Genomic DNA, 21,353 nt, shown 5'->3' with positions numbered 1-21,353 from the left:
ATCACCATAGGTCATCTTCTTATAAAACGGACCACATACATCCCATGCATCTGACAGGACAAGATGTTCTCATAATTTATTCAGAACATCATCCATTTTGGTCTCTCTGGCTCTCCATTCTCTAATAGTTCAGCTCTGTTAAGACGACTTGTTCTTGGTCAACAGCATGGACAAGACACCAAACACTTGCGTGAGATTAGACTTAGACTTAGACTTAGACTTCTCTTTATTGATCCGTTTGGGATGATTCCCTCGAGGAAATTGAAAATTCGAGCAGAAGTTTTAGCAAGAAAAAAATAGATAAAAAAGACAGTATAAAGACAACAAAATAACAGTAATAATAATAACAACAAGAACATTAGTCAAATAAAGACAAAAAAGACCATAAATGTACAAGAGATGTACTTTGCCTCCATGAACAAATGCAAGAATCAAGAGGATTTAACCGGAAAGAATTGCATGAATCATACACACACGTTCTCCAGTCCCTGGTCGGACATTTTATTTTATTTTTTTATTTAACCTTTATTTAACCAGGAAAATCCCATTGAGATTACTAATCTCTTTTTCAAGGGAGTCCTGGCCAAGACAGCTGCACAGATCACAACAACAATTCCATACATTACAGACAATTTCATAACAATTTCCTAAAAACTATTTAAAACATTTACAGACCATAGATTTAATTTCCAAACCTTTGAGCAATAGTTTAAACTGACCGATTGCAACCACTTCCTTCAATTTCCAGAACTTTTGTAAATTGTTCCACGTTGTGGGGGCAGAATAGTGAAATGCCATCTTACCAACTTCTGTGCGGACACTTGGTACAGACAGTAGCAGGAAGTCTTGTGAGCGTAAAGAATACAGTCTATCCGCTTTTGGTTGAATATACTCACACAGATATGAGGGGAGCAGACGCAGAATACCCTTATAAATGAACATATACCAATGACTGAGTCTACGATTCTCCAACGCTGGCCAGCCCACACGTGTGTAAAGTTCGCAGTGGTGTGTGCGAGGCTTACAGTTTGTGATAAACCTCAATGCGGCATGATAAACAGAGTCCAGTAGTTTCAATACTTGGGTTGGGGCATTCATATAAATGAGGTCACCATAATCCAGAATGGGTGTAAATGTTGCAGCTACAAGTTTTTGCAAAGCTGTAGATAACCATATCATCAGCATAAAAATGGTAATTGGTGTCCATAAGACCCTGACCAACATTGTTCACATAGATAGTAAATAAAAGTGGCCCCAAAACAGAGCCTTGGGGCACTCCTTTAGTTAAGGAAAGAATATTAGAACAAATATTATCTGATTTAACACACTGGGACCTGTCAGTGAGATAATTACAGATCCATCCAACTGCCTTTTTAGATAATCCAATATTGATCAGTCTCTCTTTGAGTAAAATATGATTTACAGAGTCAAAGGCTTTTGACAAATCAACAAAAAGCGCTGCACAATGTTGCTTATTATCAAGAGCTGTCGAGATGTCGTTGATCACCTTCAGTGTTGCTGTTATGGTACTATGACCTTTCCTAAAACCTGACTGGAATTTACATAAAATGTTGTTGGAATACAAAAATTCTTTCAACTGTTCATTTATTAAAGATTCCAAAATTTTTGATAAGATGCAAAGTTTTGAAATTGGCCTGTAGTTATTTAAAATTTTTGGGTCACCACCTTTGAATAACGGTGTGACAAAAGCCGATTTCCAAATTTTAGGAATTTGCATAGAGGTCAGACTTAAGTTAAAAATATCAGTCAGAGGTTTTGCTATTAAATCAACTGCAATTTTTAGAAAGTAGGGATCAATTAAGTCAGGTCCTTGTGGTTTACGTGCATCCAATGATTGCAATGCTTTGCGGACTTGACACAAAGTAAAAGGCTGGAACCAAATGTTGATGCATCAGAGGGTTGTTCCGGAACAGTACCAGTGCTGCTTGAGTTCATGGAGGGCGTAGATGAAATAAAATGTTGATTGAAACAATTTGCCATTTCAACTTTGTCATAAATATTTGATGAGTTATGGACAATGTAATTTGGCAAGACCTGTGAGTTATTTTCTACAGTGAGAGATTTTATTGTTTTCCAAAATCTTTTAGGGTCATTAAGACTATCAGTTGTAATTGCCAAGTAGAATTCAGACTTGGCATTTTTAATTTGTGAGGAACTTTTATTTCTTAATTTTCTGAAATTATCCCAATCGCATTTTAAACCAGTTTTTCTTGCTTTCGCCCAGGCTAAGTTCCTCTCATGTAAAGCATTTGCCAAATCTGGTGTAAACCAAGGATTATCTCTACACTGAAAAAAATGATACTTTGAACCAACCTAAAAAAATTGCTGTGATTTGTTACAGCTAAATTTATTAATTTTACTCAAACTGTATTTTTTAATTTAGTTGAAACTTAATTTTTTTTATTTACTATCAATTAAAATATTTCTTTTGGCCAAGAAAAAAATGTCTTTTTTTTTTAACTTTGATCCACCTTAAAATCTTTGTTTGGCAAAACTTACTTTTTAATATAACTTCCAAGTTTAATTTTACTTTGGACTAAACTAATCAAAATTAAAACTATAATTTTGTTAAAAGCAATTTTATTAACTTTACTCTAGTTAAATTTCTTATTCAGTGCAAACTATATTTTTTTAATTGTACCATAATCAATATATTTTCTTTAGCACAAGAATAAACTTAACTTGATGTTAAATAATGCCAATATCACAATTCTTTGCTTTGTTACTATTTAACTTTTACCACGACCCAAAACTAAATTAGCTTTAAGGCAAAAGAAGGATTTTTACTTAAGATAAAACCAAAAACCTTTTGTCAGTAAATGTTAGTTGACTTACAATAAATAAAGACAGGAATATTCTCTTCAAAAGACCATAATGTTTATTGTGATGTCACTGTTAAAATGTGCATCACCTTCTTTGTTGTTTTGAAAAGAATTACATTTTGCTGCCAGCTGGTATGCTGTTAACACATCAACTCTTGAGAAAAACAAAGACAAGTATAAAATAAAAGAAATCATGATTTTTTCAATACAAAAACGTATGCAACCTTTCTGTAACTTTTACCACAATAATGTAAAACTGTTTTATAGACTCATACTTTAAAACTTGACATGTAATGTAATAACCATTAAGCAGTATAAAAATAGTCCTAACAGTCTTAATATTTGGCTATCCTTTGACTTTCCAGGACGTATGAATGTCACATTACTTTCAACCATATCAAAAGAAAAGTCAACATTTTTGTAACATTTATCCACATTAATGTGGTATTACAAAAAGGTTTTGACAACTCTACATTATGACCTCAGATAGGCTATGTGAAATAATATAGTTTAACATTCCTATAACCTGGCTATCCTTGACAAAATACCCAGGATGTGTGTATCACCCCCCTTACCCTTACAAATGGAAAATCAATAGAGAACAAACTATCTATCAAGCTATCTAACTAACTTCTTTGGTAATATCTCCATAAATATTTTCTGCAGTGCATCAAACGTGTATTTGTGCTCACTTGGATAGCTCAAGTTCAGAGCATAGATGAGGCCAAACAACATGGCACATGCATGTGGGACTGATGGCAACTCATGAAGGACCTGCACACCTTCAATGACAATCCCAATGTCATGTGGTGGCTGGAGAGGATCCTCATCTTCCCTGAAGACAAACACTGCCATTGTAGATCTCTCAAGTTCTGTTTGAGCTTCATACTTCTGAACAACCTGATTTTAGAAAAAGACAAGACAGTTATTTTGATGAAATCAGTGTCCGATGTGTATATATAAAATGATATGTACACAAACATTCTCCACATCAAATCTAAAAAAAACAAATTTGAGGTCTAGTAATAAGAAAATCTAATGACCTGCTAGCAGATACCTAATGCTGTCTCTTCCAAATATTTTTCACAAAGCAACTTGATTTTGAAACTATTACCACATTGGTACTAGGGTTAGGTGATGTCTACATTGAAACATTGGGATGGACGATGGCATCATCTATCTACCCAACCCTAATTGGTACAAGTAGTATATAATATCTATCTTCATAAACTCATAACATATTCTTTGACAATAAAGATTAAATAGTTTAATACAGAGGTATTCAAACTTTAACCAAGATTCACCACCATGTAATATATTATTACATGTATATATTATTCCTTTTTATGACCAGGCTTTCACTGCTCCATCTATTCTGCTGCTGCTCTGAAGTGACAACTATTTCATAATGTAATTAAAGTACAATATACTGTGTTCTACAAAATATAATACTAGCACAAAGATAGTTATGTGGCCAGTTGTTTATTAATAGATGTATCTGTGCCATTGATTGCTGTATCATGACTAACTTCAAACCAGGCCACAACGTACTGCAACACAACTGGATTATTTACAAACGGTTAGTGGAACACAGATAATACGAAGGCTTCCATTTTGTCCTTCTAAGGGAAACTGTTTCCCATGTGCGGACAACACATTATGAACTTGAAAGTTTAAATATATGTTTCACCTTGTCTAAAGATTACGTGATAAATGCAAAAGTACTTACCCGATACTCCTTGATAAGCTTGTCCACATCTTCACCAAGGTACACAATAAGGCATTTCAGCAGACACTCCCTTTTTTGATTCACATCGAGGCTCTAAGTGAGAGTGCAAACACACACAATGCATTATTAAGTAGTCCAATTTTGCATCTTTATTGATGCAAACAATACACAATGCACACGTGTATGTGCTATGTGAAAATATAGTAGCTTTGATTTACAAATGAATTGGAAAAAAAGGTTACAAGGCACAATTAAACTTGTTAATAACATAAACACTGTTTCTATTTCTTCTAGTTACAATGTTTCTATTTAGAAGAAAAAAAGACTAAAATGTTTTTTCACTCTGTTGTTAATGCTAGTATATTATACACACATACACACACACACACACACACACACACACACACACACACACACACACAGGTCTGAAATACACACACATGCACATACACAAACACATGGAGAGATGGCAGAGCGAGGGGGGTTCAGGAGCTTGCTCAATGCCACCTTCGGCAGTGCCAAGGAAGTGAACTGGCATCTTTCCAGCTACCAGTCCACACTCCCTATCTCTGGTCCGAGCTGGACACAAACCGGCAACCCTCCGCTTTCCAGCCAAGTCCTTATGGACTGAGCGACTGCCACCCCAATATATATGTGATATCAGTAATACATTTAGATATCTTGAGGAAGTTCATACCTGATCAAGAACATTCAGTGTATTTCGGGTCTTCTCTCTGACAACTCCTCCTTTGTTTCTGATGATCTCTATCAGCTTGCTGTGGTGCTGTGAAGCCAAGAATCGCGGTTGAAGTGGAACAGTTGTTATTCTCATAAACTCGGCATTGATCTTTAAAAAAGAAAAAGAACAAATGTAAATACATGACAAGTGTGTGATATCTTGGGTTAGACAAACATGCATTTTGATTCAATTTTTCTGTGTTTCCTAAACACTGATTTATTTTTTGCGGCTCACCTTCAACTAGCTAACAAGTATCGCTAAAGTTAATGTTGAAATACAGGAAGAAATGCAATGCTACCAAGTCAACCAATCAGTTCTTTGGTGTCCAAGCCCCCCCCCCCCCCCAAAAAAACTCATCAGATCAACATGAATTGCATAAATGACCTATTTTGGTTTAAAAATGGCAAATTTTGCCGAAGGTGACAGGTTTGCACACCTGAAAAGTTACTTGCCTCATCCATTGTGAACAATGCAGGCCATCTCTCCTTCAGCTCTTCCACTTCTGATTCCTTTGCCAAAATGTCCTCTCTCCGCAGAGAAAAAGTCTTGTCCATTTTGGCCTTTATCACTGCACGATTGTTGCACTTTTTTGCTTCAGTTAAAAGGGACAGTCTCTCATTTTCCAATTTTTCTGGGGTCTCCCCTGTTGGAATGTCAGGTATGTGGTTGGCCTCTCCTTCCGCAGTAGATGTCAAGTTAACTAGTGCATCTCTATTAACTAGCAAATCTCTGTCTTGGTACTGCAGTCTTAAATTGCCACTTAGCCCACACACTTTCCTGACTTCATCCATAAGCTGCTCCATTGACTCTGGAATTCCATCAGGCAGAATTAGCTTTCTGGTGTCATCAGGATTCAGAATAACCTGCAACTTGGCTGGCCTTTTGACTGCCATGTCTGCCCATCCAAAAATCTAGTCAAAACAAGAAAAAACAAAACAATATTAGTTGTAGTAAAAATATTTCCATAACTTACATTAAATTCATATTCACAAATTATTGATTAACAACTCGCTATTTGACAATTCTGGTTTACACAGTCAATATTAACTTTAGGAAATTCTGAATATTTAAGTCAAACCGCTAGGGCCACATGCTTTCTTAGTAGAAATTAAAATAGCAGGCCTTTGAGGATTTATTTCATATGCAAAAGTGCTAATTCATTTTAAGTGCAGATACTTTTTTTCATTTGGTGTGGTATTTAGAAGCTGAGCTATTTATTTTGTGTATAAGAGTATAAAATTAGAAATTAAATAAAAATTTTAGTTAACAGTTCAGAAATATACTGAAACAGTCCCTGAATAACAAATCCCAACTAACAATTATTATACACAGGATCCTATATAATCTATAGCAGGGGTCGGCAAATAAGTCAGGCAAAAACGTTCTTGCGCTTTTTTTGTGGGAGGCACAATAACTAAAGAGGAAGTAATTAAGTGAGTAACTGTGAGTAACTGATCTGTTTCAGCACCAGCCGCTATCAATTTATTTATTTTAAATTTTTCTGCTATCAAAGCAATCTGGCTGCGATATTACTGCTGCCGACCACTGTTCTATAGTTTAACAAGAAACTATTTAGCAAAATATATGATGCACACCATAATTTCTAAATTTCTATGAATTAAATAACGTGTTAGAGTATTACACAGATACTACAATAAAAAATATTTTATCAGATTAGAACTACACAAGGAGTAACTAAAGGTTAAGGGGACATTCTTAGAATATAGGGTGCATTGTCTGACAATTAAATAAGACATTTATAAAATAAAGTAGTTAAAATAAATAAGAAAATGTTTCAGTTTTAACCCCACACCCATATACAACCTTATGCTTGTATGCATCTCTTCAGAGAGATGAGGCGCTGTCCAGACACGAAACAGACACGTTAAATTGCCTTCTTGTTATTAAATAGGGGTGCATGTCTGAAATAACTTCAGACTCAACCATAAACGTTACGTTGCATGCAGTAAGCAAACTGACTGTCATCATGTCGGCAGTGGAAGAGAGACGGGGCCAGGCAGCCAGCGCCAAATATGTCAAAATAGTTGTAATCAATAGTTACTTTATTGTTATTTCGGTTGTTTAAGCCACTTACAGCCAGGAGCACGTCACTTCTCTAAAATGTGTCTGCGTAGTTTCACCTTGTTCTCTGCTCTGCTGCCAGCCCGTGTGTAGCGGGGTGAGCAGCCCCGCCCTCGGTGAAACATGTCCAGACTCGCCCCTCTTCTGCCGTTACTCCAAACAGCTATTTTACAAAGTTGTACTAAACAAAAAAAAAACGGCTTCATTCACACGGATTTGGATATTTGCCTTCTCATATAACATAAATGTTATAGCTCTTGTTGTTAATTTCTAACTTAGTTCACAATTGCGGTACATGTGCGAAAGGAGCTAGCGTTATAGTTTATGTAAGCACTATAGAAAAACAAGACTTATCACACTACACTTACATCACAGTCAAATAATATTAACAACAAAATTAACGTTGCATTTGTAAAATAGAGGCAACATTTGGCTTTGCAATAGCCTGGTTTAGCTAGCTTTAGCTAACACGTGCACAAACACAGTTGACTGTAAAGTAAGTTTTTACAAGTTTTCAAGTTATCCATTCTGCCACTAAACATAAATGCAAATTAAAACAACTTGTTTTCCGGCAAAATAACACAATTTGTGATACTGACCTTATCTAAAAGCGATGTCCTGGGCCACAGATGGTCTTCCCATTCGAAGCTGGTAATGGCGGACCACGGACGGCAAATTCACGAGCAGGGAGCAAGCTAATGTGACGTCATGTGGTCACATGACATGAAAACCTCCAGATTGAAGTGAAAACACTATTTAAGTAAAACTGTTTCTTTAAGTTGGTCTAGCTGGTTCGTTTTTTGCTTAAAGACAAACTGAACAAAACAGGTTCAAACCCGAAACCATGATTTTTCACTTGGTCCAATGTAAAAATGCACGTTAAATGAATGACACAGTAGTTTCACTTTTTTCAGTGTACCTTTAACTCTAAATTTCTTAAAGGGGGCGTGCTTATTAACAATAGCCATGAAACACTCATAGAAAAATGACCAAGCTGTTTCAACATCTGGAATGAGGTCAATTCTGTTCCATTGGCACTTAAAAATGTTCATGGTAAAATGCCTGTTCATTAAAATGTTTTAAATCTCTTTTTATAATGACTCGTGGTTTTCTTTTATCCATTTTGGTATTTCTAACAGTGGCTACAATACAGTGGTCACTGAGATCATTGCAAAAGACCCCAGTTGAACAGTATTTATGTGGGGCATTTGTTAAAATCAGATCAATCAATGTTGACTTTGAGAGACACTTATTATTTGGACGAGTAGGAGATGCAATCAATTGTGTTAGATTTAATTGATCACATACAATTTTAAAATCGTCAGATTTTGGGCTAAGCCAGTCCCAATTTAAATCTCCAATTAGTATAGTTTCATCTGAATCAAGCTTAAATAGAGAATCCTTTAGTAATTGGAGTGCATTAGAGTTGGCAGAAGGAGGCCTATAACATCCCACAACATTTACATGTAAACCCTTGGCAATTTCAACTTTCAGCATTAAAAGTTCAAATTGTTTACAGAGAGATTCAGCTTGTAACAAATCCACATGGAGAGATGTACTTATATAAATGGCAATTCCCCCACCCTTAGCTAGTCTATCAACACGAAAGATTTGAAAGCCATTTATGCAAATATCATTGTCAGATATAGACTTGTTTAGCCATGTTTCAGAAATAACAACCATATCTGCTCCTGTTGACCTTACCCAGATTCGAACTTGATCAATTTTAGGTAGAAGACTACGAACATTAAGATGAATTATTTTAAGGCCAGGTAAAAACTTAAAGTCAGATGGAGTTTGAACCTCTGGGCCAGGGTTTGGTTGTATATTTCCAGATAATAAGAGTAACAGAATAATTAGTCGTCTTTGATTTCCAAAACGGTTGGGAATTGTGTTTTTAGACACAATCTCAATTGAAAGTAACATAATAGAGGTTTCATTAAGTGAAAAATAATCATATAAAATTAGGAAACTAAGGAGTTGTTTTATGACCCAAGGTTGTAGGACACACACATTTTTTAGTTTTGATATTGGCATTTTATACGTAGGGGCAGTTGATTTGTTATGATCGTAGTTCACATTAACTCGAATATGTTCATAAGTATGGACACCCTGAGTCTTTCCAAAATTACAAGTAGACAATTCATCAAGACTTTTGTAAGAATTGTGAAAAATGAGCAGAAGGCACAACAATACACTTGGAAAATGCATATTTAAATTGAAAGTTATACCAGGTAGGATCAGCAATTTTGGTATTGGAATTGCAGTCAAGGGCAGCAGCCAGGCCGTGCAGGCCCAAGGTAGAAAAGCAGCTAGCAGCCAGGCAGAGCAGGCCCAGAATGGAAAAAACAGCCTGCAGCCAGTTGGCAAAGGCCTGGGATAGAAAAGCAGCCAGCAGCCAGGCGGTGCAGGCCCAGTGCAGAGGAGCAGCCAGCAGCCAGGCTGTGCAGGTCCAAGGCAGAGGAGCAGCAAGCAGCCAGGCAGTGCAGGCCTAGGATGAAGAAACAGCTAGCAGCCAGGCTGTGCAGGCCCAGAGTAGAGGAGCAGCCAGCAACCAGGATGTGCAGGTCCAGAGTAGAGGAGCAGCTAACAGCCAGGCTGTGCAGGTCCAGGGTAGAGGAGCAGCAAGCAGCCAGGCAGTGCAGGCCTAGGATGAAGAAACAGCTAGCAGCCAGGCTGTGCAAGCCCAGAGTAGAGGAGCAGCCAGCAGCCAGGATGTGCAGGTCCAAGGTAGAGGAGCAGCTAGCATCCAGGCTATGCAGGTCCAGGGTAGAGGAGCAGCTAGCATCCAGGCTATGCAGGTCCAGGGTAGAGGAGCAGCTAGCAGCCAAGCAATGCAGGCCCAAGGTGGAAAAACAGCTAGAAGCCAGGCAGTGTAGGCCTAGTGTAGGAGAGCAGCTAGCAGTCAGGCAGTGCAGGCCCTGGTTGGAGAATCTGCTAGGAGCAAGATGGTGCAGGCCCAAGCAGGCCCAAGGTGGGGAAACAGCTTGCAGGCTAGTCGCACATGTGCAGAGTCCAAAATGTTTTAAACTGTAATATAAAAGGCTCAAGAAAGGCTTGGACTTTAAATCTAAATGACTCTCTATTTTCAGAATAAAATTAACATTACAACACATTAAAAAAGCAAGATATGTTTTCTCAGAGCAACACAGCACTCTGTTGATCTGCCGCCATCTTGGATTTCTAAGTATCATGTTTTGCAGGGGGGTTTATCAAACGGTTTAGGGAGAGGAGATGTCAGACGTCATTCAACCATCCGAGTACTTTGTGTGAGGCAGACTGACGTCTTTAGACTTTTCATAGACAGACCGGTCTTGGAAGATAGAATAGAGAGAGAGTGACAGACAGATCAAATGAGGTCCTGCTATTTCAGACATTGTGTAAAGACACTAAATAAATGTAATTGTTGACTGGTCTTTTGGTTCTACAGAGACGTTCTGTGTTGCTGAATGGGTGACAAGCATACCCTGAAGCAGACCCTGAAGCCCACCTCCCATCGCATTGTGCAGGACAGGGTCCCTCCAGCTCAGGGGCAGTGATGTACCAGGAGGTGGCCTTCCTGGCTAATAGCACTGAGCACCAGTTCACCCCCTTCCACTTCAAACGTGTGGACAACCCACAGGAGGTCCAGTCCAAGAAGGGTCTGTTCTACAAGCGAGCGCAGCTCCTGCTCCAGCCTCAGCCCTGCCAGCAAGATGGAGACGAGATCGGCCTGGCTGACGGCGCGGCCATTATCAACGTGGGGGGGATCAAGTACCGCATCCCCTGGTCCACGCTGGAGGAGTTCCCCCTGACGCGGCTGGGTAAGCTGCGCGGCTGCAGCAGCGAGGCCGAGATCATGGACCTGTGCGACGACTACGACGGCAGCCGCAACGAGTACTTCTTCGACCGGAGCCCGTTGGCTTTCCGCACAATTGTGTCTTTCTTGGCGGCGGGAAAGCTGCGGCTGCTGCGGGAGATGTGTGCCCTGTCCTTCCAGGAGGAGCTGCTATACTGGGGGGTGGAGGAGAACAACTTGGACTGGTGCTGCCTCAGAAAGCTGCGACTCAGGCAGGAGGAGTACAAGGAGCAGCAGAGGCTGGAGGAGGAGGAGGCCGAGCTCACCTCGCCGCAGTCCTGCGACGAGAGCCAGCAGCCGCCCGCAGCGGGGGAACAGGAAGAGAGCGGTACCGAGGGCTGCATGCGAAGACTGAGGGACATGGTGGAGAACCCCCACTCGGGCCTGCCGGGGAAGATCTTCGCCTGTCTGTCAGTGTTGTTTGTAGCCATCACCGCTGTGACGCTGTGTGTCAGCACCATGCCAGACCTCAGAGAGGAGGAGGAGAGGGTGAGTATCAGTCTCTTCACTATTCACCAGTGGTCTAAGAAGCATTCAAATCTTAGTGGGAAGAACTAATACCATACTGTCAAAATACTTTGTTACAAGTAAAAGTCCTGCATTGGAAATGTTACTTGGATAAAAGTATGTATCAGCAAGAAAATGTACCTAAAGAATTAAAAGTAAAAGTTCTCAATGCTGGAAAATCTCACATTTTTGAAACTGGAAACAATCAAAACAGTTCTGTCAACCAACCAATGGTTCAGCTGAACTTAGGGTAGTTTATTTCTCTCTGAAATGCAGCAAAGTAGAAAGTGACATGAAAATAAAAGACTCAAGTGAAGTAGAAGTATGTGAAATTTGAACGTAAGTACAGTTCTTGAGTAAATGGACTTAGCTACATTCTGCCACTGTTAATCCGTTTCAGTAAAAGCTTTTTTCCCTTGCCCTTCTTATTCATAGATTCAATTTAAATGATCCCAAAAAGTCAAAACTCATTTCGGGCTCCCCATATTTAGTTTCTGGTCTGGAGTGAAGTCCTGACAATTATTGGATTGGAATGATTTAACTCGACAAAATCCCCGGCAGTCAGCATCAAACTCCTTTAGCTACCATGGACATTTGCACAAAGATTCAAAGGTGAGGCATCTCCGAATTTTAAATGTCAAACAGGCTCAAAGAGCAATTTCAGAGGGGTAAAAAACAGTATGTGATGTAAAATATTATGGCTCCCACCGAGTAAAATAAAGAACTCTCTGTGGTGTAAAATCATCCCATGCTGAACACATCTTCATAATGAACACTGCAGTTTTAGTATTATACAACACATGACTGTAAACTTAAGGGACCTCACTCTCAGGATTCCTTCTTATTCCTAACAGCTTCAGGAATGTGAGTGCTTCACAGCTGCTACAGTGTAATTCAGGTTATGTTGATGCAGCAGCCCAGATACACAGTCTTCCTGGGTATTTCTTGTAAATCATTGTGACAGAGACAGAGGCGAAGGCTCAGGGACACCGAGGCTTCCTCTCCATTCCCTTGAATACCAGATTATTGTGTTGTTCCCCTCGCTGTTTCTGCAGCATTAATTCCTTCATTGCAGTGGTAATTGACAGTGCATAAACCACACGAAGATGAGAAAAACAGAATGTATATTCACGAATCTTCATATGAAAATGTATTTTCTGGTTTGGGGGCTTCAGTTCTGTATTTGCAAAATCCCACAGATATTCTGTGCAGTTGATTTTAATTTCCAAAAAATGAATATGAAACACGATCAAATGAATATAAAATATGCACATTATGGTTATGCAAATTATAGCCGTGTAGTCTCAATCCATACAGTAAATGGCTTGTTTACCCAAACCTTAAACCAACTAACCAGTAAACTAATGTTTGTGGAGATGGAGTGCTCCTTTTTCCTCCATGGCATTTTCTTTATTGCAGGTGCAGCAGTAAACAAAGAAGTAGGCAACTCTACTAGGGCTGGGCAATACGTTGTTATTGTATTGATATCAATATATGAGACTAATATTATGATATGATAATATTGTGATATGACACAAGTGTTGTCTTTTCCTGGTTGCGTGATGTCATTTTCTGAACTTACCAGACTGTTCTAGCTGTTCTTGTTATTTGCCTTCCACCTCTTTGTCATTATATCCCAACCAAGTGTCACGGCAGTTTGTGAAATGGTCATGTTATTTAACCCTTGTGTTGTCTTAAGGTCAAATTTGACCCATTTTCTAATCTAAATTTCTATTTTTGGAAACATGGCTTTCATTTACCTAATTTTAATTACCCAAAAATAACATGGATGATTCCATACAACGTGCTTTGCAGAGTGGCTCTATACTTTTATTGACTTTTGTTCAATTTTTTAGCATTTGATAAAGAAATGGAAATGTTATTGAAACAGTACCCTCACTGAACTTTGTTATGTACCCTTCTGCGATTATCCTTCCTTTAATATTAGTCTACGTCAGTTTCTTCTTTTTTGACTCAATACTCAAGGAAACGCAAGAAAGAAAGGGCGGCAAAAGTTACAAAAAAGTGACAAAAATGTTTAAAAAACTGTTGATTTTCACCCGGGAGGACGACAAGTACACGGTCCAATGGAAGACTGAAGGGTTAATCTATTGATCTGTGTACATTAAACACGTTACTGACAGGGTTTTTTCATGATGATGCGCACAAATTTTAAACTAATGTATTTCAATGGGAAGCGTGTTTGGTGATCACAGCACAACTATGGTAACGAGTAGTATGAAAAGCCGAAAATCCACACAGGGAGGTTGGTTTGGGTGGTGGATGGTAGTGATGGTCAAATGAATGTGTGTGACGATTAATTTCCCCGTCTTTCTTTTCCTAAACACAACTGTCCCGTTGTTGTCACGCGTCTTCCGCGTGTGGTGTTTAATTTCCCCGTTGTTGCGTCCCCAGTGACCGCGGATCGTGTCCTGGCGCACGGAAAAAACGAGATGAACGTGTCCGTGTACACGGATATGTGGATTCAAAATAACGTGACCATTTCACAAACTGCTGTGAGGCTGTGTTGTATATCCATATTATTGGTCATTACTCATCAAAAGCTCACTGTGTATGTTTTGTGAAAGCACTAACTGTCAACCCTACAATATTGATGTTGAGGTATTTGGTCAAAACTATTGTGATATTGGGTTTTCTCCATATCGCCCGGCTCTATACTCTGAACATTTTAGGACAAGGGGAGAACTTTTCTCTTTGTTTGATAAAGTTATAAAGTGCTGTTGGCTTCCTGACTCATTTAAAACGAGACAGAGACTAATAGATAGATTTGTGTGAGCCATTCTCTGAACTGATGGCTGCAGGCGTGTGTTTCAGGCAAGAGAGAAAGAGAGAGAGAGAGAGAGACGTTTTTATGATCTAATTGTTTTCTGATTGTTTCACAGTGGTTACATTCTAAAGCACAGTGTGAAAATTGCATCACTGAATGTCATGGGCGGACCAGTCTATGATTAAAGAAGAGCCCTGCAGCATCTCTCTGTGTCAGAGATATGTCATATGAGATATGATATATCAGCACGCTGGGTGGGGAGTGTTGGTTAGCATGAAGTGCGCAAGCATCAAAGGGAAAATAAATCAGGAAAACCAAAGCAGATGAAAGCCAAACTAAGTCCAGCTTAAACATAGTCTCATTTCATCTCCAATTAAGTGTCATCTGTCATTACACGGGCGTAAGAATCTGCTGCTTTAATAATTAAATCAGAGGAGCAACAGGAGTGATTACTATGTTTCAAACTCTTCAGGCGTCATTGTAGTCCCAATTAACCACCCACATGTGCCTGAAAAAGTGAGTCTCGCTCCTTGTCCAAGAGAACATTAGATGGTGGTGGTGGTTCATTAGAAGTGAAAACCTAATCTGAACCAGTCACGGCAACCCCGAAAGGGTTTATGGGTATAATGAGGTGGCTGTGTCATTCGAGGAAAAGTTAGGATAGCACAGTGAAGGGAGGTAAACCACAGTCTGCTATTTCTTTGCATATTTTTAACCGCCTTAAACACCAGAAGCAATAAATTCAACAAAGTGCCACCCCATATGTCAAAGTCTGTTTAATACGAGATGAAAACTTTGTTGTATACAACAAAATTTCCTGTTTAATTACAGTAAACTACTGGCAGCTATAATTGCCAGCTTGAAACTGTTATTCTACAGTAAACCTACTGTGATCTACAACAACAGCACAGTACTGTAAAAATTTTACAGTACTAAACTGTATGGCAAAGAAACATTACAGTATTATACTGTCAGCTTTGGTTTTAATTTTACTGTTATTTTACAGTTCCTACAGTATTCTCTATTAACTTATTACTGTAAAACTGTAGAATATGATCTTCACATTGTTATAAACTACTGATTTAAAAGTTTTACAATTAAAAACAAAACCCCTAAAATAATATTAACAATAATAATAATAATAATAATAATATAAACATAGATGTCACAGAAAAGGCTCAGACAAGAGATGGTCTTATAACTTTAGGCATTTATTAAAGCTAAACATGTTCAGTGTCTACAAAATTTATAAAAACACAAATTTAATTCAGAATGTGAACTGTGACAAGTGATGGCTTAAATTACATCATTTGACTTTGTATTTTTGTCCCCAGGTCAAAATAGGTCTGGTTTGACTGTTTCTTGCATTCTATGCAAAGCACAGAGTACAAATTATCCGCCAATTCACATTCATTTAATCTTTCTGCTCATTTGTTTTTCCTTCCTTCACCCAAAGACAACAGTTCACTGCATCAAATGCATATAAAAGCTAACTAAATTACACCCATTCCATTAACAATAAAAATTAAACTGGCTCTCAACAATGGTGGGTTCAACAATGACCCTGGAGGTCTGAGACAGATGAACTGACCTATACTGGCTAAATAAAGTCCATCACATTGTTTAGTAGCGTGGTCACATGGTGATTCACCGTTGTTGCCTTTTTGTGGACCAGCTTCCCCGTCTTCCTTTTCCACCACTTCCCCTTGGCTGGTCTTTCTTCCCCTCTCAGGATAAATTCCAGTGAGACGCCTAAAATGTAATAGAGAAAGTATATAAGATATTAGGTATGGTAAGTAAAGATCATTTGCATTTAAGATGGAACCCTATCACAGTAATCGAATAAAAAATTAAGATGTATTTTTCTGATAATGACCCTTGTCTCATAATTATGAAAGAATGATCTCATTTTGATTAATTATTCATGAGAAAGAAAACAATCCTGATTCATGATTACAACAGATCAGCTGTTGTCATTATCACAGTACCTATTACACTTTGATTTGAGGGTGGCATTAGGAAACACTGTTACAGTATATTTGGGAAAGGACACATTGCTCAATGAGAGCACCACAGAGAGTGACATGGCCAGTCTGAACAGCCCCATTCCTTAATTAAGATGGGTGCCAAAAGGAAGCAGGGTACGCTTTAGTTTGCAGGAGATAGGTGAAACAACTTTAGAAGTTAATATACCAGCATAGCTTATAATGAATGACGATTCAATATTTCTGATCAGAGCTTGGAGGAGGGGTAACATTCTCAAACAACATTTCTGGCACAAAACTTACCTTTGAACAAACTCCAGTGTCCTTACAGCTTCTTCTTGGTATAGTAGATTGAACACATAGCAAGTAGAAAGCCCTGTGATGAAGCTTTTTTTAAATGCCTTCCCAGATGACCTGGCTTTCAATGCTGATCATCCAATGTTCCAATGTGACTGATGCAACTGATGCAGACAACAGAAATATCGGTATTAGGGCCTTATATGAGGATATGAAGTTCACAGAAAAAGCCACCACTTTTAAATTGTTTTTGTTTAACTGGTGTTTTAGGTCAATGAGTGTCCAGAATGATGAGAGAACTACAAACATGACAGACCATGATACAACTTAAGTTTAGGAAACGGTTACAGAAAGAGAAATCCGACAAATGGAGAAACATAAAGACAGACTGACTTTGTTCTCTACTCCACGTCATGCTTTTATGACACTTACCCAGTAGAATCAGTCGTGGACTGTTGGGAGGGTCAGGGTGCGCTCAACATCGGCTGCTGTGACAGTAATCTGTAGAACATGGACAACAGTACCCAAATTAAGAATGGAATTGCATGTAAAGTCATTGTAGATACAATAAATATTGCTAAAGAAACCTTACATCAGCGGAGTCTGCATGTGCCTGCATATGTGCAAATGTATTCATGCAGGTTTTACCACATATGTTGCAAGTAATGTTTTCATTACAGGCCTTCACAGTAAAATAATCTTTAAAATACTCTCTCAAGAAAAAAATAACCATTACAACAACTAATCAACTAACGTTTAGCTACTGCATGTTGCATTAGTACATATTTGAAGCTACGTTTTAGCTTTTTGCATCAACCTGCCTAACAAGCTTCTCCCTATAAACTCCCAAGAACCGTTTTACTTGAAAAAGTTAAACAAATGGTAAAATAGAACCTTGTAACCCACCATAGTTAGATCTTACAACAAATCAAATGCTCCAGCCAGTTTATGTTAATGTCAGTAATGCCCTTCAACAGAAAGCTAAACTTTTGTCCACATAGTTGCTAAATGAGAGTAGGCCTAACTATGCTAGCGTGCGGCACCTACTTTTGACTGAATCTTTTCGGTAAAAAACAGTCAATAAAAATGGTAATCCAACACAAAATCACATTAGCATTATGATAACTTTTGCAAGATTATATTTACCTTGTTAAGAAAGCCTCGGAGACTGGAGGGTGAGGGTGTGCTGCGTGTTGCAGAGAGAGAGCTGAGGAAAGCAGCCGGTGAAACGTGCTCCTTTCAGTTTGGTGCGGTCAGTTTAAGAGTCCGGATGAAAACCAATTCTTCATCTTCTTGTTATTGTGTCCTCGATCTTAAATAAAAACACTGATGTGTAGGCCTATTTTTAATTTTGCTCAGATGAACTATAAAACGGACCGAGGATGAAGTCTGATTTAAAGTTAACTGAAAACTAAAATAAAATACTGTATTATACCGTAAGATTATAGGTAGCTTGCTGTAAAAAATAAATAAATACTGCTTTTTACCGTAAGATTTTACAGGAGCTTGCCGTAAATATTTTTTTCCTCAAAGACATCAGAATTTACTGTATTCAACTGTATTAATGGAAAACGGTACTTTTACAGTATTTTTACAGCAATTTGTTACAGTGTATAAGTGAGAGCACTTTTGTACACTCACTCAAAAAAGACAAAAAATAAACTTTCTCCTAATGGTTCAAGAAGAGAAATAGAGGTGTGATCGCACCTTGTGATTCTCCTGTAACGTTCCCAGCAGTCATGGTGTGTACCGAGGTGACAGAATTGGCTGTGGAGCGTCTGCTCTCCTCATTGGGGGGGGGCCTTGGTCTGAAAACGTATGTATGTGCTCTGTCAGTGGTCTTGATTCAACTAATGTTGAGCAATTTATTTACGTAGCTCATCGCTCTTCTTGAATCAAGCTCGAATTGGTGAATTTCTTTCACTAATTGCCAAATCTCTTCCACTCGAGTCCACCCACTCATCCTCCCCCATTACAGAGCTTCCCAACATCCATTAGCTTTGATAGCTAGCCATTTACAGATCCTCCCTATAATAATGAAACTAATGAAATGATAATATCCTCAGATACCAATCTGGACTGTAATATAGTGTGTATTTGTTATGTTGCCCTAATGTTTTTGAGCTGTATGACACTTTGAGAGTTATAGCTCCAGTGACCGGCAACACACTTTGAAAGGACACTGGCATATTATCACCATAGGTTTACATGGCTAGATAGATAGATAGATAGATAGATAGATAGATAGATAGATAGATAGATAGATAGATAGATAGATAGATATATTGATAGATACTTTATAGACTTAGACTTAGACTTAGACTTCTCTTTATTGATCCTTTTGGGATGACTTCCGCAAGAAAATTGAAAATTCCAGCAGCAGTTTTAGCAAAAAAGAAAAAAGAAATTAAAAAATAGATAAAAGAAAGACAGTATAAAGACAACAAAATAACAATAATGATAATAACAACAATAAGAACATTTGTCAAATAAACAAACAAAAGACCATAAATTATTAGTAAAGTGTCAGTGTTGAGTCCAGTACTGAAGTGATAAAGTGACTAGGTGTGAATTTAAGTCCAGGTGTGCGTGTATGTATGTGTACTGTGTGTATGTATGTATGTGTACTGTGTATGCATGTATGTGTACTGTTTATGTATGTATGTGTACTGTGTATGTATGTATGTATCTATGTATGTATTGTCCTCTGCCCTATTTCCTCCTCCCCCCTAGTGAGGAGTTGTAGAGTCTGATGGCATGAGGGACAAAGGAGTCCTTGAGTCTGTTGGTTCGGCACTTGGGAAGGAGCAGCCTTCCACTGAACCGGCTCCTCTGGGTGCTGATGACGGTGTGCAGGGGGTGGCTGGCATTTTCAGTAATAGCCAGCAGTTTGTCCAATGTCCTCCTCTCTGCCACCGTCACCAGTGAGTCCAGCTTCATGCCGACCACAGAGCCGGCCCGCCTGATCAGTTTATCCAGCCTGTGGGTGTCCTTCTTTGATATGCTGCCCCCCCAGCACACCACAGTGTAGAAGAGGACACTGGTGACCACAGACTGGTAGAACATCCACAGCAGTTTGCTGCAGATGTTAAAGGAGCGCAGCCTCCTCAGGAAGTACAGCCGGCTCTGTGTCTTCCTGTACAGGTGGCTGCTGTTTGTTGTCCAGTCCAGTTTGTTGTCCAGCCACAGCCCAAGGTATTTGTATGATTGGACTGCCTCCACCTCAACTCCCTCCAACAGGACTGGTTGCGGTTTTGGTCTGGACCTCCCAAAATCAACGACCAGCTCCTTTGTTTTAGAGGTGTTGAGCTGTAGGCAGTTAGTGCGACTCCAGAGAGCTTTATTCATACTGAAGGACATTTTAGGCATCCAGTAGCAAGACAACCATAACCCAAAAAACACATATACACACATATATCACACATACATAAGAATAAAAATGAATATAAAAATAAACATCACTCACAGAAATGCAATGATCATTATAACGTGAGACTTCATGGTAGACTGGCTAATGTGCAAGCAAAAAGTTGCTTATTTACACATCCAGCATCATTAGCACTCACTATGCTTTTCTGACCATTTGGTGAAAGTAATCTAGTATTCAATCTACTTTAAGCTCCGTTGTTGGTGTCCAACCACTCCTGAGGAAAATATTCAATTCAATTCCATTTTATTTATAGAATCAATTCATAACAACAGTTATCTCGAGACACTTTACAGATAGAGTAGGTCTAGACCACACTCCAGAACTTACAAGGACCCAACAGTTCTAGTAGTTTCCTCCAGAGCAAGCAACAGTGCGACAGTGGCGAGGAAAAACTTCCTTTTAGGCAGAAACCTCGGTCAGACCCAGACTCTTGGTAGGCGGCGTCTGACGGGCCGGTTGGGGTTAGAGTGAATAGTGGAAATAACAAAAATAGAAAAAATAGTAGTTTGTAGCAGTTCTTTGTAGTAGTTCTTGGCATAGCAGGGCACTGTTCGGCATTACAAGGCACAGCAGGACGTGGCAGGGAACAGCAGAGTGTAGCAAGATGAACATGGTATCTAAAGCAGTTAAATGCTCACCCAGTCAAACAAAAGCAGGAAACAGACTGCTGCTTGTGTCCCGTTTAAAGCGAAAAGTCAACGTGGAGTTATAGCTTTCCGCAACTAACGTAACTACGTTGTGCACGTAATTACGTCATGTACTTTTGATTGGAAGTGAGGTAACGTAACACATGCAAACCATGATCTTCTTCTAAACCCGAACAAACTGGGACTGTTTGTCAAAGTTAACCCTGTGTTTAAAACCTTTGGGTACGAGGACATCTTGTACCCATCTTGATCTCCTACCACTGGTAGGGGCGGTAATTGAGGAAATGCTAAAGGGGTCGTATCAGGGGGTAAGAACAAACAACCAATGTTACGGAATGGGTATGGCATGGTGGCTCCAAAAGGCGGAAGCGGAAACAGAGGGTAGTTTTGATGATTTAATCAACCCAGAGAATGCACAAAAACAAAAGGAGTCCTGTAAACATGCAGGAAAAAACATGAACTAAAAAA

The 21,353-nt window shown here is 38.9% G+C and overlaps 2 protein-coding genes and 1 long non-coding RNA gene across 4 annotated transcripts in view; 1 reads left to right on the top strand and 2 right to left on the bottom strand.

The window, feature by feature from the left end:
• Window positions 1-21,353, top strand: part of kcng2 (potassium voltage-gated channel, subfamily G, member 2) — a 44,253-nt gene that overhangs the window by 10,295 nt on the left and 12,605 nt on the right. Inside the window, exon 2 of the mRNA XM_032524106.1 lies at window positions 10,824-11,720. Coding sequence (XP_032379997.1) covers window positions 10,932-11,720 — 789 coding nt within the window. The 5' untranslated portion in view covers window positions 10,824-10,931. The remainder of the gene's footprint in view (window positions 1-10,823; window positions 11,721-21,353) is intronic.
• Window positions 2,899-8,080, bottom strand: LOC116694379 (uncharacterized). Of its 2 annotated transcripts, none has more exons than XM_032524107.1 (5): window positions 7,993-8,080; window positions 5,764-6,222; window positions 5,270-5,419; window positions 4,573-4,665; window positions 2,899-3,743 (listed from the first exon to the last, which is right to left on the bottom strand). In XM_032524107.1, exons 2-5 carry the CDS (start codon window positions 6,202-6,204, stop codon window positions 3,462-3,464), a joined length of 966 nt encoding a protein of 321 aa, XP_032379998.1. In that variant the 5' UTR covers window positions 6,205-6,222; window positions 7,993-8,080; the 3' UTR covers window positions 2,899-3,461. The 2 variants fall into 2 exon arrangements, with proteins under 2 accessions (XP_032379998.1, XP_032379999.1); XM_032524108.1 differs by lacking the exon at window positions 7,993-8,080 and adding an exon at window positions 7,407-7,487.
• LOC116694380 (uncharacterized) lies at window positions 15,654-18,075 on the bottom strand. Its single transcript, XR_004333139.1, has 4 exons — window positions 17,955-18,075; window positions 17,241-17,309; window positions 16,815-16,972; window positions 15,654-16,278 (listed from the first exon to the last, which is right to left on the bottom strand). It is a non-coding gene; the product is annotated as an uncharacterized LOC116694380 (long non-coding RNA).

This window comes from Etheostoma spectabile, chromosome 8 (assembly GCF_008692095.1).
Source record: "Etheostoma spectabile isolate EspeVRDwgs_2016 chromosome 8, UIUC_Espe_1.0, whole genome shotgun sequence".
Classification (NCBI taxonomy): Eukaryota; Metazoa; Chordata; class Actinopteri; order Perciformes; family Percidae; genus Etheostoma; species Etheostoma spectabile.
This window is presented reverse-complemented; position numbering and strand designations above follow the sequence as displayed.

Coding starts and splice junctions, on each gene's coding strand:
- LOC116694379 (XM_032524107.1), bottom strand. CDS start 6,204: ATGGCAGTCAAAAGGCCAGCCAAGTTGCAGGTTATTCTGAATCCTGAT. Junction 4,666..5,269: donor CACTGAATGTTCTTGATCAG/GTATGAACTTCC, acceptor ACTCTCACTTAG/AGCCTCGATGTGAATCAAAA. Junction 3,744..4,572: donor AGCTTATCAAGGAGTATCGG/GTAAGTACTTTT, acceptor TTCTAAAATCAG/GTTGTTCAGAAGTATGAAGC.